The sequence below is a fragment of the Lynx canadensis genome, chromosome B3 (assembly GCF_007474595.2).
Source record: "Lynx canadensis isolate LIC74 chromosome B3, mLynCan4.pri.v2, whole genome shotgun sequence".
Classification (NCBI taxonomy): Eukaryota; Metazoa; Chordata; class Mammalia; order Carnivora; family Felidae; genus Lynx; species Lynx canadensis.
Genome location: NC_044308.2, coordinates 41,154,378 through 41,170,522, shown reverse-complemented (window position 1 = coordinate 41,170,522; position 16,145 = coordinate 41,154,378). Strand labels below are relative to the sequence as shown.

Below are 16,145 nucleotides of genomic sequence, written 5' to 3'. Positions count from 1 at the left end.
CACCCCATCTTCTCTCTCCAGTCAGTAAAAATGGAATTGTATGTGGTATACGTTCTTTTATCACAAAGAAACTAAGATTAAAATTAGGAACTTTGATTTCTTATGTAGATATTTGGAGTTAATAGTTTTTAAATACTGAACAAATAGCTTTTGACATCTGACATAGTCTTGCCGATTCCGATCCTTATCAACAGTAACTGAATTTCTGAGGATACAAAAATGTAAAAGGAATATTAAAACTAAGTTACTAGAATTTTTCTTTTCTGGCAGGTAATGTTTTAAGGCACTCTTTCACACAAGGAAATATTATGAAATGTTAAGCAATTCATTTGTTTAGAAAAAAGACTTGTATTTCAGATTTTAAACACCTGTAACAAATAGTTTTAACTAAAACTGGTAAAAATAAAACTCTTATTTGTGGACTTAAATTGATACCGAATTGTTCTCAAAGAAAATTGTGATTGACTATTAAAAAGGGGAACATCTTTTGACTATCTTTATAAACAATTTTAGTACAGATTTTCAGTGATGTAAAGATTAGAGAACAGGAAGAGTTTTGTTTATTTAAAAACAGCATTTTGAAGTTTATTTATTTATTTATTTTAATATGAAATACATTGTCAAATTGGTTTCCATACAACACCCAATGCTCATCCCAACAGGTGCCCTCCTCAGTACCCCTCACTCACCCTCCCCTCCCTCCCACCCCCCATCAACCCTCAGATTGTTCTCAGTTTTTAAGAGTCTCTGATGTTTTGGCTCCCTCCCTCTCTAACCTTTTTTTTTTTTTTTCCCTTCCCCTCCCCCATGGTCTTCTGTTAAGTTTCTCAGGATCCACATAGGAGTGAAAACATACGGTATCTGTCTTTCTCTTTATGGCTTATTTCAGTTAGCATAACACTCTCCAATTCCATCCATGTTGCTACAAAAGGCCGTATTTCATTCTTTCTCATTGCCGTGTAGTATTCCATTGTGTATATAATCATTTTGAAGTTCAAAAAGAGCTTTTTTAATAGAGGTGTTCTGAAAACATAAAGGGCTCTTTCCTAATAAGCTAGTACTTGTTTGCTTTTAACAAAGGATATAGATTTTCTCTGCAGGTATTGTTCTAATTTTCCAAAATTGGCCTATTTGATGGCAATACATTAGAATTTAATAAAAGAATTTAAAAATAAGCTTGCTATGTAAATGAGTTCTTTTGAGTTTTAACTTTCCTTGGTTTGAAAAGATGAATCTTCTGTATCCATATCTAGTATTTATAATAAAACCAGAGATCAAATTTGCCTCCAAATATCACAATACTATACAAGGGAATGAAAAGGAATTTAAAATTTATTGCTGGATCCCCTGCTGCCCTTTTTGAGGGGTACTTTTTGTATAGAAGTTTTTGTTTTATTTTGAGGGGATTTTTTGGTATTAGTATTATACACAACTTACCATTTAAAGATCACTTTGTAGGGACACCTGGGTGGCTCAGTCGATTAACCATCCAACTCTTGATTTCAGCTCAGTTCATGATCTCACACTTCATGAGTCTGAGCTCCATAGCAGGCTCTGCATTGACGGTTGCCTGCTTGAGATTCTCTCTCCCTCTCTCTCTGCCCCCTCCCCTGCTCGTACATGTGCGTGTGTGCGCGGGCTCTCTTTCTCTAAAAATAAATAGCGATAAAAAAAATCACTTTGTAGCTGTAGGTTAAAAGATTGTTTCTTTACTGTTGTATAAAAAATCAGGTTCATTTGTATGATGGTTGCTTCTTGTTTCCGATTGGTGGAGAGTCGTTTGGCCTGGGAGTATTTTCTAAGTTCTTCAAGGATGCCATACGGATCTTTGTAACTTTAATAGCACTTAATAGGAATGGAAAAACAACCTTAGAGTTTCAAAGTTAAGAAAGAGAAAGTTTTCTCTGTTTTGGGTGTGATATATGTGCCATAAAATATGGTAGCATTTGAGCAATTAAAAGTGGCTAGTACAGGGGCACCTGGATGGCTCAGTACGTTAAGCGTCCAACTTCAGCTCAGGTCGCGATCTCATGGCTCATGAGTTTGAGCCCCGCATTGGGCTCTGTGTGGACAGCTCAGAGCCTGGAGCCTGCTTCAGATTCTGTGTCTCCCTCTCTCTCTGCCCCTCTCCTGCTCTGTCTCTCTCTCTCTCTGTGTCTCTGTCTCAAGAATAAATAAACATTAAAAAATATATAAAAATTAAAAGTGGCTAGTACAGGGCACCTGGGTGGCTCAGTGGGTTAAGCGTCCAACTTTTGATTTTGACTCAGGTCTTGATCTCACATTTTGTGAGATAGAGCCCCACATCAAGCTTTATGCTGACAGTGCAGAGCCTGCTTAGGATTCTCTCGCTTTCCTTCTGCTCCTCCCCTGCTCTCACGCATGTGTGCATTCTCTCTCTCAAAAATAAATAAACTTGGGGCACCTGGGTGGCTCAGTCGGTTAAGCGGCCGACTTCGGCTCAGGTCATGATCTCGCGGTCCGTGAGTTCGAGCCCCGCGTCAGGCTCTGCTGACCGCTCAGAGCCTGGAGCCTGTTTCAGATTCTGTGTCTCCCTCTCTCTGACCCTCCCCCGTTCATGCTCTGTCTCAAAAATAAATAAACGTTAAAAAAAAAATTTTTTTTTTAAATAAATAAACTTAAAAAAAAGTAGCCAGTGGGACTGAGGAATGTTTTGTTTTGTTTTATTTTAATTAATATAATTTTAAATCACCACATGTGGCTGGCAGCTATTATCTTGGACAGTTCAGCCTCAAACTATTACAATTTAACATTGATATATTTTAATGTTATAAATCTTTCAAAGCATTTAGATAAAAATCTGATAGAAACTCCAAAAAGAAAATAAGTCAGTTTCACAGATTAAAATAGTTGCAGATGATTAAAACTTAAAGCAAATATAACCCAGCAAGATGTACCAAAAAGAAAAATTATATAATTAGTTAATTTCATGTGAAGTCTGTGGACGTATTCATTATTTGTATCAACATATTTCATAAAGAACCCCCAGTTATTATATCATTACAAGCAAAAATACGTTTATAAATAGCCATTTCTGAATTTAAAAATCCTAATAACATTGAAACAAAAGGAAATTATTAAAATATCACAGTCTTCTAAAAACTAAAGAAAAAAAGGAAGCATCATGTACTAAAGCCATTTCCATTAAATCAGAAACAAGACAGAAATACCTTTTATAATCATTTACATGCGGGGTGCCAGGATAGCTCAGTCCTTTGAACATCTGACTTCAGCTCAGGTCATGATCTCGCAGTTCTGTGAGTTCAAACCCCACTTGGACTCACCTGCTGTCACCTCAGAGCTCTGTCCTTGTCTCTCTCTGCCCCTCCCCCTCTCATTCTTTCTCTCTCTCTCTCTCACACACACACACACACACACACACACACACACACACAAATTTTAAAAACCGTTAAAAAATGAAAAAAAAAAAAAAAGATCAGGGCACCTGAGTGCCTCAGTCGGTTTATCATCCAACTTCAGCTCAGGTCATGATCTTAAGATTCCTGAGTTCAAGCCCCATGTTGGACTCTGTGCTGATGGCTCAGAGCCTGGAGCCTGCTTCGGATTCTGTGTCTCCCTCTCTCTCTGCACTGTACCCCCCCATCCCCCACTGCCTGTGTGTGCGTTCTCTCTCTCTCTCTCTCTCTCTCAAAAATAAGTAAATATTTAAAAATCACTTACATGATTGTCAGTATCATTTAGCATTGTTTTGGCAGTTCTAGCCTTTGAAGTAAGACAGTAAGTAAATGAGATAATTAGTATTAATATTGGAAAACGGGAAAAATTTTTTTGTTTTCAAATTACATAATAGAATGCCCAGAAAATTCACAGAAACTTTAGTAGAAAACAACTAGAATTAGTTAAGAAATTTTGAAATGGTGATATATCATATACAAATAATAATAGCTTCGTTAGCAGTTATCAATCAAAAATGGAAATACCCAGGGACAGCTGGGTGACTCAGTTAGTTTTGGCACAGGTCATGATCTCATGGTTCGTAGGTTCAAGCCCCGCAGCCGGCTCTGCACTGGCAGTGTGGAGCCTTATTGTCTCTCCTTCTCTCTCTGTCCCTCCCCCATTTGTGCTGTCTCTGTCTCTCTCAAAATAAATAAATAAACTTTAAAAAAAAAAAAGGAAATAATCAAAGAAACAAACAAAACCCCAGCGTAATGGCAAAAACTATAAACTATATGTAGGAATAAACGTATTAAAGACACAAAGCAAAGACATAGATCCTTTGTGAATAAAATTCAGTGTTAAAAGCAGTCCTTTCCTCCCCAAATTTTTACCTTGAAAATTTTTACTTGAGAGTCTAATTTGCATAATGATTTTCAAACATAATGTGAACAGGAGTGTCTGGGTGCCTCAGTTGTTTGAGTGTCTGACTTTGGCTCAGGTCATGATCTCACGTGAGTTTGAGCCCTGCATTGGGCTCTGTGCTGACAGCTGAGAGCCTGGAGCCTGCTTCAGATCTCAGATCCTCTGTCTCCACACCCCCACACCCCCTCCCCCCCTTCCCTTGCTCACGCTCTCTGTCTCTCTCTTTCTCAAAAATAAATAAACATTAAAAAATAAAAACATAATGTGAACAGCATCCAGAAAAAATCACAAGAGCAGATGTGTTGCTCTTATTCAGTAAATATCCATTGAGAACCTACTCTGTGTTAGGAACCTAGTTTTTTTAGTGCCAGCAGTCACCAAAATAATGCCCTTGAGGGGATAAAAGAAAATATAGGACTTCTATTAAATGTTTTTATTGGGGTTCCTGGGTGGCTCAGTTGATCATCGGACTCTTGATTTTGGCTCAGGTCATGATCTCACAGTTTGTGGATTTGAGCCCTGAGTTGGGCTCCGTGTTGATGGGCTCTCTCCCTCTCTCTCTGCCCCTTCCTCATTCATTTGCATGTTCTCTCTTTCTCTCTCAAAAATAAATAAACTTTTTAAAAAAAGTTTATTAGGGGTGCCTGGGTGGCTTGGTCGGTTAGGCGTCCGACTTCGGCTCAGGTCATGATCTCACGGTCCGTGAGTTTGAGCCCCGCGTCGGGCTCTGTGCTGACAGCTCAGAGCCTGGAGCCTGTTTCAGATTCTGTGTCTCCCTCTCTCTCTGCCCCTCCCCTGTTCATGCTCTGTCTCTCTCTGTCTCAAAAATAAATAAACGTTAAAAAAAAAATTTAAAAAAAAAGTTTATTAAAAAAAAAAAAGCTCTGGCCAGCATTTCATATACCTGCTGCTGGTAGTCTTTAGATTAAGTGGTCATGTGTCATGAACTGTACACAGAATGTCTTGAATCAGAGCTTCGTGTGTGGAGTCCTCACCCTTGTTCACCTTTAGCATTTTGCAGTTTATTGCAGTCTGCTTAGTTACATGGATTTACTTAGTTTTTCCAAGTCAACCCTCATCACATGATACACTGTTTAAATGATTTTTACCAAATGGGGCACCTGGCTGGCTCAGTTGGTAGAGCATGCAACTCTTGATCTCAGGATTGTGAGTTCCAGCCCCACATTGGGTGTGGAGGCTACTTACAATAAAAAAACAATACAAGAGATTTTTACCAAATAAGCCCTGCAAGATAATAATGCAAATACTAGTGAACAAGAAAAGGGAAAGCTAACAGACTTTCCCACTCTGAGCTCATCAAACACAGGAGAAGATAAAAATATTGGCTATCTAATAAAAACACAGACTAATCAGATCCAATAAGTTTGGACAGAAAGCTTAAGCTATAAGAAGTATGAATTTGTATCTATTATCATTAATGGCAAATTTCACCCTGTGTATATTATACTTTGAGATATTAGTTTAATCATAGTGTGAAGATATCATGAATAACAAGACATTTTCAAATAGTTTATTTTACCTCCAGCTTATTTTAAGATGTTTCTTTTTTATATTATGCACATTAATTTAGATTTACTTACATATATGTGATTTCTTAATACAAACATATAAATATATTGGGGGTAGTTTTGTGGTTTACTTTTTAACTTGATTAGGTGCCTGATGAAACTAATTTGGAGATTTCTTCTTAATAGATGAGGGTTTTGCCTTTTAGAATTAGAGGGGGCATGTAATGCAGGAGTGAAAATAGTGAAGAAAGAAGTGTTTCTAAAGTTAGAATTGGGGCGCCTGGGTGGCTCAGTCGGTTAAGCATCCGACTTCGGCTCAGGTCATGATCTCGCAGTTCGTGAGTTCAAGCCCCGCGTCGGGCTCTGTGCTGACAGCTCAGAGCCTGCAGCCTGTTTCAGATTCTGTGTCTCCCTCTCTCTCTCTGACCCTCCCCCGTTCATGGCTCTGTCTCTCTCTGTCTCAAAAATAAATAAACGTTAAAATAAAAAAAAAAAAAAATTTTTAAGCTAGAATTAAAAAAAAAAAAGCCGGGGAAAGAAAGCACATACGGAGATGACCAAAAGTGAGGAATATTTTTGTCATTAAACAAGTGAATGGTGCTACATGGAAGATACTAAAGAAAGGTAAGGGAGTTGATATATATGGGATGAAAGCTTAAATCTAAATGCAAAGCATGTAATACTGAAGTGAAAGGGAAGATTGGGAGGGAAAGGTGAGAGAGAAGAGAATGAAGGTAAGGCTAACATTGTGGGACCACCAAATACTATAGCTTAATTTGGCTGTAGTTATCTGTGGATTTGAAAGTCACTGTATAAGGGGGTGGGTGGGGTGGGAAAGATCATACCAGAGGAAATAACCAAAGTAGAGAATAGAATGTTAGTTGAAATAGAGGAGAAAAAAGATCGATTTGGGGGAGATTTTATAAACAGAAAAGTAGAAAGGATTAGATATGATTAGATGTTAGAAATTAGAAATAAATGAAAATCTAAAAGTATACACATAAGGAATCAATGTAATCAAGAAGTTGGACAGTTTTATTTTGCTCTTTATTAGAGTAAGCAGAATGTGAAATAAACCTCTGATTTTATCCATTTTTTACCTCCCTAATTATATAGTAGTATAAGTAACATATTTTTTTATGAAAATTTAGCTGCTACTTGTATATTCTTTCAGTGCAAGGTAGTAAAGTTAATTATTATCTTAACATCAGTGTACATGTAATTCCATACTATATGCTTAATTTCTTTATTAACTATTGGCTTAAAGTAATTTGAAACTATTTAGAGATCATTTTTGGCTGAGGGAATTTGGATTTGAGAAGAGTCTTTACATAGCCAAGATGATAGTGTGGTTTGTCTCAAGGTGTTAGAAATAAAGAAAGATACCAATCCCCTTCCTGCCTTGTTTTTTTATATCCTATTTCTTTATCTAACATCACTAATATGTTGCCTGATATGATTTCTAAGTGTTATTTTTTATCTTTAATGCTCAAGTTACTTACATTTTCTTAAAAAGTTCCTTTTTCTAAATACAAAAGTGGACCTTTTCCTTATCTGACAAATAGTCTGTTAGAAGTAGAACTCATAGCCATCTTTGTACTTTCTTGGAAGTTCTTCTCTAAGCCTGAAATAGTCATGTGATGCTTTGATGAATCAAAAAAAAAAAGTAGAGCTTATCTTTACTTGAAAAATCACCTAAAATTACTAAATAAGAACTTTCTTAATTGTAAATTTAATAACCTAAAAATTGGTCGTGTAATATTGGTGGTTCTTGGCTTGTGTTTGTTACATACTTGAAGTCCTATGTGTATGAGGAGATGCTGAACCCAGGCCCTCTTCGAGAGAAGTACTAATCAAGTTAGTTACCTGAACTCTGACCAGCTTTCTCCTTTCACAGTTTCTCAGTGACAGCAGTATAGAAAGAAGAAAAAGAGGAATACAACTCTTTATAGTATTATTTCAACTACATTTTGTGAGCCAGGTGTATGTTCACCTTATGACATTTAACCATATTTTATAACATTTATTTCAAAATGGGAAAAGCATTCCGAGTTTCAGAGGACCAATCTACAAGCTTTTGAAACCCATCCTACAAGTTAAGTACTTTTTTGTACTTCTTTTTCTGACATAATCTTCTTGAAGGAAAAACCAAGGAGAGTGGCTGGTTTTTTTTGTTTTTGTTTTTGTTTTTGTTTTTTTTAGGTGTTTGAGGTAAGTATAATTCTGACCGATTGGCTTCAACACAGTTGTAAACCAGAAGAGATGTTTAAATTTTATTTTTTTTAATATATTTTTTCATGTTTGTTTATTTTTGAGAGAGAGAGAGCACGCAGGCAGGGAAGGAGCAGGGGTGGGGGATGGCGGAGAGAGGATCCAAAGTGGGCTCTGCGCTGACACTGTAGAGCCTGATGCAGGGCTTGAACCCACAAACTTTGAGATCATGACCTGACTGCTTAACAGACTGAGCTGCCCAGGCGCCTCCAGAAGAGATGTTTAGAACTTGTTTACTTTTTTTTGTTTTAAGCTTATTTATTTGGGGGGAGAGGAGTAGAGAGAGGGAGAGAAGAATCCCAAGCAGGCTCCGCACTGTCAGCTCAGAGCCCAACACAGGGCTGGAACTCACAAACCATGAGGTCATGACCTGAACCAAGATCAAGAGTTGGATGCTTAACTGACTGAACCACCCAGGCACCCCAGAACTTGTTTACTTTTTAAATCCTTCTGTTTGCCTTGAGACTTTTTAATACCAATATTAGTGGGATAGTTTCCAGTTTGAAATCAGTGTCTTCAGCTAGGACTAAGGCAACCAGACAACATTTAAATTCTCATTTATATCCTACTTTTGCTACTTATTATCTTTTGACCTCTGGGCCAGGGAGGAAGAAGAAATCAAAAGGAGTTGGGGCAGGTAGAGAAGCCTGTGCTGTGAGGCAGCTCTTGGTTACACAGAGGAAGGAAACTATCAGTTCTTGATCTCTGCCACATGCCAGGCACTCTTAGAAATTTTGACCTATAGAAGTAGGTGCTTTCCTTTCAAAATGTCATCATCGTCATCATCATCAAATAATAGTGGTAAATTATTTCAGTTATCAAATCATGTGGTAAATTCAGAGAGTATAAAAATTATAATCTTAAAGGTAAGTGTCCTTAGTGACTGTAAGAAAACCTAAAATTGGCTCTTGAGAAATAGGGGCAGTTGTGAAAACATTAAAAAAAGTTTCAAACCAGTGAAAACAACACCAGACAAAACAAAAATGATTTCTTACAGTTCAATAAAGTTAAATTTGTTACCCCTTTATGATATTGGGTAGTAATATAGAGTATTAGAGCGGGTAATGTCCTAGATACCCTTTAGATTAGCAGTGCTACCACCAGAAATAATACAAGTCATACATGTAATTTAAACTTTCCTGATAGTCACATTAAAGCAGAAGAAATAGGTGAATTGATTTTAATTGTATATTTTATGTAACCCACTTGTTCAAATAATGTGTCAACATGTAATCACCATAAAATTAGAGATTGTTTGTATTCTTATTTTTACATGAAACCTTCCAAATCCAGTGTATATCTTACACTTACAGCACATCTCCATTCAGATGCTAAATTTTCATTAGAAATGCTTGACTTCTATAAAAATCGCAGTTAAAAAAAGTAGATTCTAGGGGTGCCTGTGGCTCAGTTGGTTGAGTGTCCATCTTCAGCTCAGGTTATAATCTCACAGTTCATGAGTTCGAGCCTGCATCCGACTCTGTGCAGACAGCTCAGAACCTGGAGCCTGCTTCGGATTCTGTCTCCCTCTCTCTCTGCCCCTCCCCCACTTGTGCTCTGTCTCTTTCTCTCTCAAAAATAAACATTAAAAAAATTTTTTAAAAACCAATTTCATAAATTGGTGATGATTCATAGCATTTGCACATATATACTGAACAATTTTAATAACCACATCCATGATACAGTCTCCTTCAGAACACAAATATTTTCAATATGTATCATACAGTGGAATAAATACAAGGGAATTTTAGTAAATTTTTTATAGTAAAAAGAATTTTTTTAAGTTTACTGTTTTGAGAGAGACAGAGTGTGAGTGGGGTAGGGGCAGATAGAGAGGGGAGAGAGAATCCCAAGCAGGCTCTGCACCATCACTGCAGAGCCTGATGTGAGGCTCAAACCCACGAACCATGAGATCATGACCTGAGCCAAGATCAAGAAAAGGACGCTTAACCAACCGAGCCACCCAGGTGCTCCATAAATTCAGATTTTTGATCTCACATAGCTGGCCCATTGTCTGTCTTGATAGAAACTTTTTCCTATCTACAGTCGTTTGAGACAAAACATACCCACAGTATTAATTGGTCAGTATCTCTTGTGAAACTCATGTAAAGCTAAAAATAAAAGTACTTGCAATTTTTCAAATGTTGAATTGATTGAGTTTAATTGTTAGAAAAGTCCTTTATTCACTGACACTTGCTTGGTGGGTCAATTTAAGATCTTTTACATTTTGGGGGTGCCTGGGTGGCTCAATTGATTAAGTGTCCAACTCTTGATTTTGGCTCAGGTCATGATCCCAGGATTGTGGAATTGAGCCCTACATCAGGTTCTGTGCCACGCGTGGAGGCTGCTTAAGATTATTTCTCTTTTAGGAAAAAAAAAAAAAATTCACATTTTGTAAAATCTCTTTTTAATCTTTTCCTCAAATTTTAAATCCTAATTCCCTTAATGAAATGATAATTTTTTTTATCTCTTCTTCTAAAAATGGTTTTCTTTCTTGAGCAAGAATCTAGGCCATTTTATAGTTGGCCAAAATTATAAGCTCAGATCCTTTACTAATCATTGAGACATTTTTTTGTTGTATGTTTAATTCTGATTTCATGAACTGCTTTAAGTTTTGTCTGTTGAGAGGCAACTTCTTATTAAATGAATATGCATTTGCTGAAGGTGACTCTTAATATTGTCTACTCCATTATCTTGAAACCTTTTTAATATAACATTCATTTTGCTCTGCTGTAACAAATTGTAATTGCCATCCTTTGTAAAATTTGTGGCATAACTTCTCTACTTGATACTGCCTCATTAGTGTGCCTTCATGTGAAAGTTAAAATTTTTTTCATAATTTTTAAGCTAGAAAAAAATTTTTATTATAGTTAAAATAAGTATTTCAACTTAACTATCAATTACTGTTTACATAACAGTAACTCTGCTGTCTGTATAAAATATTCACATAAACATTGCAGTGCTGCATTGTTGCATAGAAAAATAATGAACTCAACCATTCTGTTGACATAAACCAGATTGGTAATATGCTAATGTGTAATACTAGAAATGACACATGCACCCATCATGTGATGTAATAATAAAAATGAAACATAGTTTTACCAAAACCATAAAATTGTGTTTAGTGGAAAAGTATTTTGTAAAAATACTTTAGATGTTAAGTGAAATTTTGTATCAGTTAGAATTTTTTAAAAATTAAAATTCAATTATTCAGTTGCATCAGTCACATTAGCACAGCTGTAGAGTCTTGAGCAACTTATTTAATTTTTTTTAATGTTTATTTTTGAGAGAAAGAGAGACAGTAAGGGGGGGGGGCAGAAAAGGGGAGACAAAATCTGAAGAAGGCTCCAGGTTCTGAGCCATTAGCATAGAACCCGACATGGGGCTCGAACTCACCAACTAGGAGATCATGACCTGAGCTGAAGTCGGATGCTTAACGGACTGAGCCACCCAGGCACCTGGCACCTTACTTACTTTAATGATGAAAGTTCAGAGAGATGAAGCAACTATATCCAGTTAAGCCAGATTTATTTAGAATGGAGCAAAAGCATAAGTAAATCTATATTTCAGTATATGAAAGTGTTACTTTAACAAATGTTATTTTACATTCTAGGCTAAATCCATATTACACCAAAAAGAATTACTTTAATAAGAAAAAAAAACCCAGTTATTTAGTTTAACTGGACATAGTTTGTTTAAACAGAACAACGACTTTTTTGTAGAGGTTAGAGTTTCCAGTTAGATATTATTAGATATTATGGCTTAGGGTAAATATATGAAAAGTGATCTAAATTTACTCTTAGACGTTGCTCCCCAGTTGAACACTAGCATTTAATATTGTTTTTGTTCTGAATACTGAGTATTTTATTTGTAATACATGCATAAATTTATGTAAACATAAAATGAAAATGTAAGGAAGAATGTAGCAGTGCAATTTATTCTTCAGTCAATGCTTAAGCTTCATGGAGGAACCAAGTGATTTAAGCCCAGATTCATAGAGTAGACCTTAACCCTCTTAACCTTTATGCTGAGAAGAAGCAAGGAATTAAACCTTTTCACTAATTTAACTTTGTATGTTTTTATCATAAAACTGCTAAAGAATTATTCTCCTGCCATTGCTGGTTCTTTGGCCATAGAAAAACACTCCGGGATGTAAAAGGTAGCTTTTGCTGTTTGTGTACATGTTAGGAAACTTGGAGAATACATTAGAGACTCATGATTGACAGCATAGGTAGTCAGTTAATGGGGGAAGGGGTGTTAAATAATTACATATATATTATTATTTTAGAGTTTTCAAAAGCATCACTTGAAATTTTAACTTCTGTAAATAAGAGACACAAGCCATGCTTTTGTGTGTGTAATCTTTTTTTTTTTCATTACTCTCCCCCTTTTTTCTCATTTTTTTATAGACTGATTACAGACATGTAAGAAATATTTTTTGGATTCTGCTGAAATGACCTAATTTTTACTAGTTGCTATGCATTCAAAGTTTAATTTGCTCAGAATGGCAGCATTATTGTCATTATTCTTTGGTAGTTAAAATAGTGGTTTTATACAAAGCTGCTATTCAAAAGAACATATTGGTACTAGCTTGTAAGGTTTTTTGTTGTTGTTGTTAAAATTGGCTTTATTCCAGGAAAGAAATTGAATGCTAATGTACAAGGTAATGTCTATTACATATGAGTCCTTGTAATTGCTTACTGACTTGCTAAAAACACACACAATATCTGTTTTGTTTCTTAATTTTTAATAGTGTTGATTTTTTTTTGAGAGAGAAAGTGCATGTGGGGGAGGGGCAGAAGAGAGGGAAGGAGAAAATCCCAAGCAGGTTCCATACTCAGTGTGGAGCCCAACGTGGGGCTCGAACTCATGACTATGAGATCATGACCTGAGCTGAAATAGGGAGTTGGATGTTCAACTAGTTAAGCCACCCAGGTGCCCCTCACAGTATCAGTTTTAAAGAACACCTTAACATCTTTCTTCAAAGCAGTTATCAGTTTCCTGAAAGGTGTAGCTGCTGTTTATTTTTGTTTTCTAGCACCTCAGAATGAAGATTCTTCTCAACCATCTGAATTCAGTTTATTTTAGTTAAATTGTTTTAAATGTATATCTTTTAGTTTAGTTTTTTTGTTTTTAATTTATCCCTGCCTTTTCCCTATTCTTCACTTAAATCTTTCCTCCCTGCAAATTCCCATTATTTTGAGTTGGGAAATATCACCTGAAAGCTTTAGGCTTGAGGCTATGTGAATCGACTTGGTGCTTTTTATTTTCTGTGTATTATGCACCACTAAAAAGAATGTAACACCTGTAGCAGCTTATTTTGTTTTTGAAGGAGAAATTGAAGAGCTTTTGAGTAAAAATGTGAAAAGAAGCTAGTGATCATTGCCTGCATGGCTTTTTTTAAAAGGCTTTTAAAAAACATTCCATTGTGGATTCCAAGTTCTCTTTAAACTTACCACTGACAGTAACTGCCTGCAGAGCCATGTGATCATCTTGGCAGCAGCCAGGCCTTTTAGTGATTTCATTACTGTGGTTTCCTCAAGCTCTTTACACACACTGATTAATATTTTTCTTGCAGTTATCGCTGTGATGATTTTGTGGTTAATGACACCAAGCTGGGACTGGTACAGAAAGTCAGAGAACACTTACAGAACTTGGAAAAGTAAGTAATAGGCTTTGGGAAAGGAAGGGAGATAGAATGGGGTTGAGGGGTTGTTTAGAATTTTTGAGTGGGATTTTTCTTAATGAGTTCCATAACTTCCATCATGTTTTTAGTGTGATTGAAATGTTAGTGAAGTAAACTTTGGGTTTACTTTGGATATCTGAAACTGTGCCCATAGTTAATGGTCATAACTGAGCATTTATTTCATTTAATATTTATCATAAGTTATAGCCAAGAGTCCATGAGCCTTTTTTTTAAGTTATTACCCATCAGTGTATGTCCACACACACATATATACATATATACATACACACAATGGAGTATTACTCGGCAGTCAAAAAGAATGAAATCTTGCCATTTACAACTACATGGATGGAACTGGAGGGTATTATGCTAAGCAAAATTAGTCAGAGAAAGGCAAATATCATATGACTTCACTCATATGAGGACTTTAAGACACAGAATAGTTGAACATAAGGGAAGGGAAGCAAAAATAATATAAAAACAGGGAGGGGGACAAAACAGAAGAGACTCATAAATGTGGAGAACAAACAGGGTTACTGGAGGGATTGTGGGAGGGAGGATGGGCTAAATGGGTAAGGGGCATCAAGGAATCTACTCCTGAAATCATTGTTGCACTATATGCTAACTAATTTGGATGTAAATTTTTAAAAATAAAATTAAAAAAAAAGTTATTACCCATCAATTTATAAGCTACTCAATTTATTTGCAAGGGGAATTTTGGAGGTGTAAGGAAAGGACATAAAATGGTAGAAAATCATTATAGAATTACCTTTGATATTCGAAAATCCTTGTCAAATGTTTTATGAGGTCTTCTTAGAAGCACTAAAATTTATGCATTATTTTTAAGGGAAATTAGGTTTGTTATATTATTGTCCCTTTGCACCTGTATGATAGCACAAGATCTTATTTTCTTCTTTTCCTCTTTTTTTTAAAATTTTTTTTAATGTTTATTTATTTTTGAGAGACAAAGAGAGGGACAGAGCACGAGCAGGTGAAGGACAGAGAGAGAGGGAGACACAGAATCCGAAGCAAGCTCCAGGCTCTGAACGGTCAGCACAGAGCCTGATGCGGGGCTCAAACTCACGGACAGTGAGACCATGACCTGAGCCGAAGTCAGATGCTCAACCAGCTGAGCCACCCAGGCGCCCCTCTTCTTTTCCTCTTTTGTGAGGGGCTGTGTCACTTGAAATTACAGTAACTTGTGAAATGCTTTGCCATCATAAAGAAATTACAGTACTTATGTGAATAGAATTTTTTAGCTCTAGCAAGGTAGGTTGTTATTCAGATAAAACTTCCTGAATCCAAAATTGAAGCAATAAACAGAAATCTAAACAGTGATGGCTTTGAAGCTGTACGAATAGAAATGGCTCTGGAATGGCTGCTGATGCTAGTGAAATTTGTACAAATCACCCCTAGTCATCAGGTACCATTTATTTTATTTTGGCAGTTGATATTAAAAGCTGTTGTATGAACATACCAAAACTAGGTGTCCCTTAGGAAACTTAAATGTAAAGGCAATACAGTATTTTAAAATCATATAATGAGAGAAAATAGCCTGAGGTCTCTGAGTAAAACACGGTATAGTTTTCATTAACTGAAGTTTTTATGCATGTCTTACTGACTAAATAGATTATAAAGCTGATAAGGGAAGAATTGATTTCTTTAAAATCTCAACTAGTTAAAATACTTGGACTTTAAGTACTCTTTGGCCCCTCTCATTTCAAGGGCTTCCTCCCTTCTTGTAATCTGAATAGAGCAACAGAAGCCCTGTCTAGGATTAGAGGCAGAAGTACAGGCTGTGTAGTATGTGTGCGTCAATGTCTTTTTTACTATCTGTTTTTGTTTTAATAGCTCCACTTTCACGGCTGACAGGCATAGGAAAAGAAAACTTTTGGAAAATTCATCACTAAACACCAAGTTATTAAAAGTAAATGTAAGTAATTAAGATTTATGCAAATGTAGGAATTGGTTTAGACCTAGTCGCTGTTTTTGTTACATCTCTAACACTAATGTTGGTCCTTATGAACTTTCATAAATGCATGCCTTGGATTTGGAATATTTTACGAAATGTTTGCCACTTGTACTAATGATTCTTGATGTGACTAAATACCCCAGTGAGTCCATCTGTCAGTGCCTTCCTTCCATCAGGATTACTACTGTGTTCCTCTCCCTTAGCAAGTGTTCATTCTGAAAGCCTAGTCATGTATCTTATTACTCTGTTCCTGAAGATCCCAAAGTTCTTTGCTTCCTTCTGTTAAAGGTCCTAAGTGCAAATTCTATGGGTCTGAGGTTTTGGTAAGTTTTGTTTCTTAGGACTT

The 16,145-nt window shown here is 36.1% G+C and overlaps 1 protein-coding gene across 5 annotated transcripts in view; it reads left to right on the top strand.

Annotated features, from left to right (window-relative positions):
• USP3 (ubiquitin specific peptidase 3) overlaps positions 1 to 16,145 on the top strand; it is a 104,292-nt gene that overhangs the window by 37,988 nt on the left and 50,159 nt on the right. For 4 of the 5 annotated variants that reach the window (XM_030317976.2, XM_030317974.2, XM_030317975.2 and 1 more), the window contains 2 exons: positions 13,720 to 13,803; positions 15,679 to 15,760. In XM_030317976.2, the coding sequence (XP_030173836.1) occupies positions 13,720 to 13,803; positions 15,679 to 15,760 (166 nt within the window). Of the gene's footprint in view, positions 1 to 6,377; positions 6,495 to 13,719; positions 13,804 to 15,678; positions 15,761 to 16,145 lie in introns of those variants that run through there. The other variant, XM_030317978.1, reaches the window with a different exon arrangement.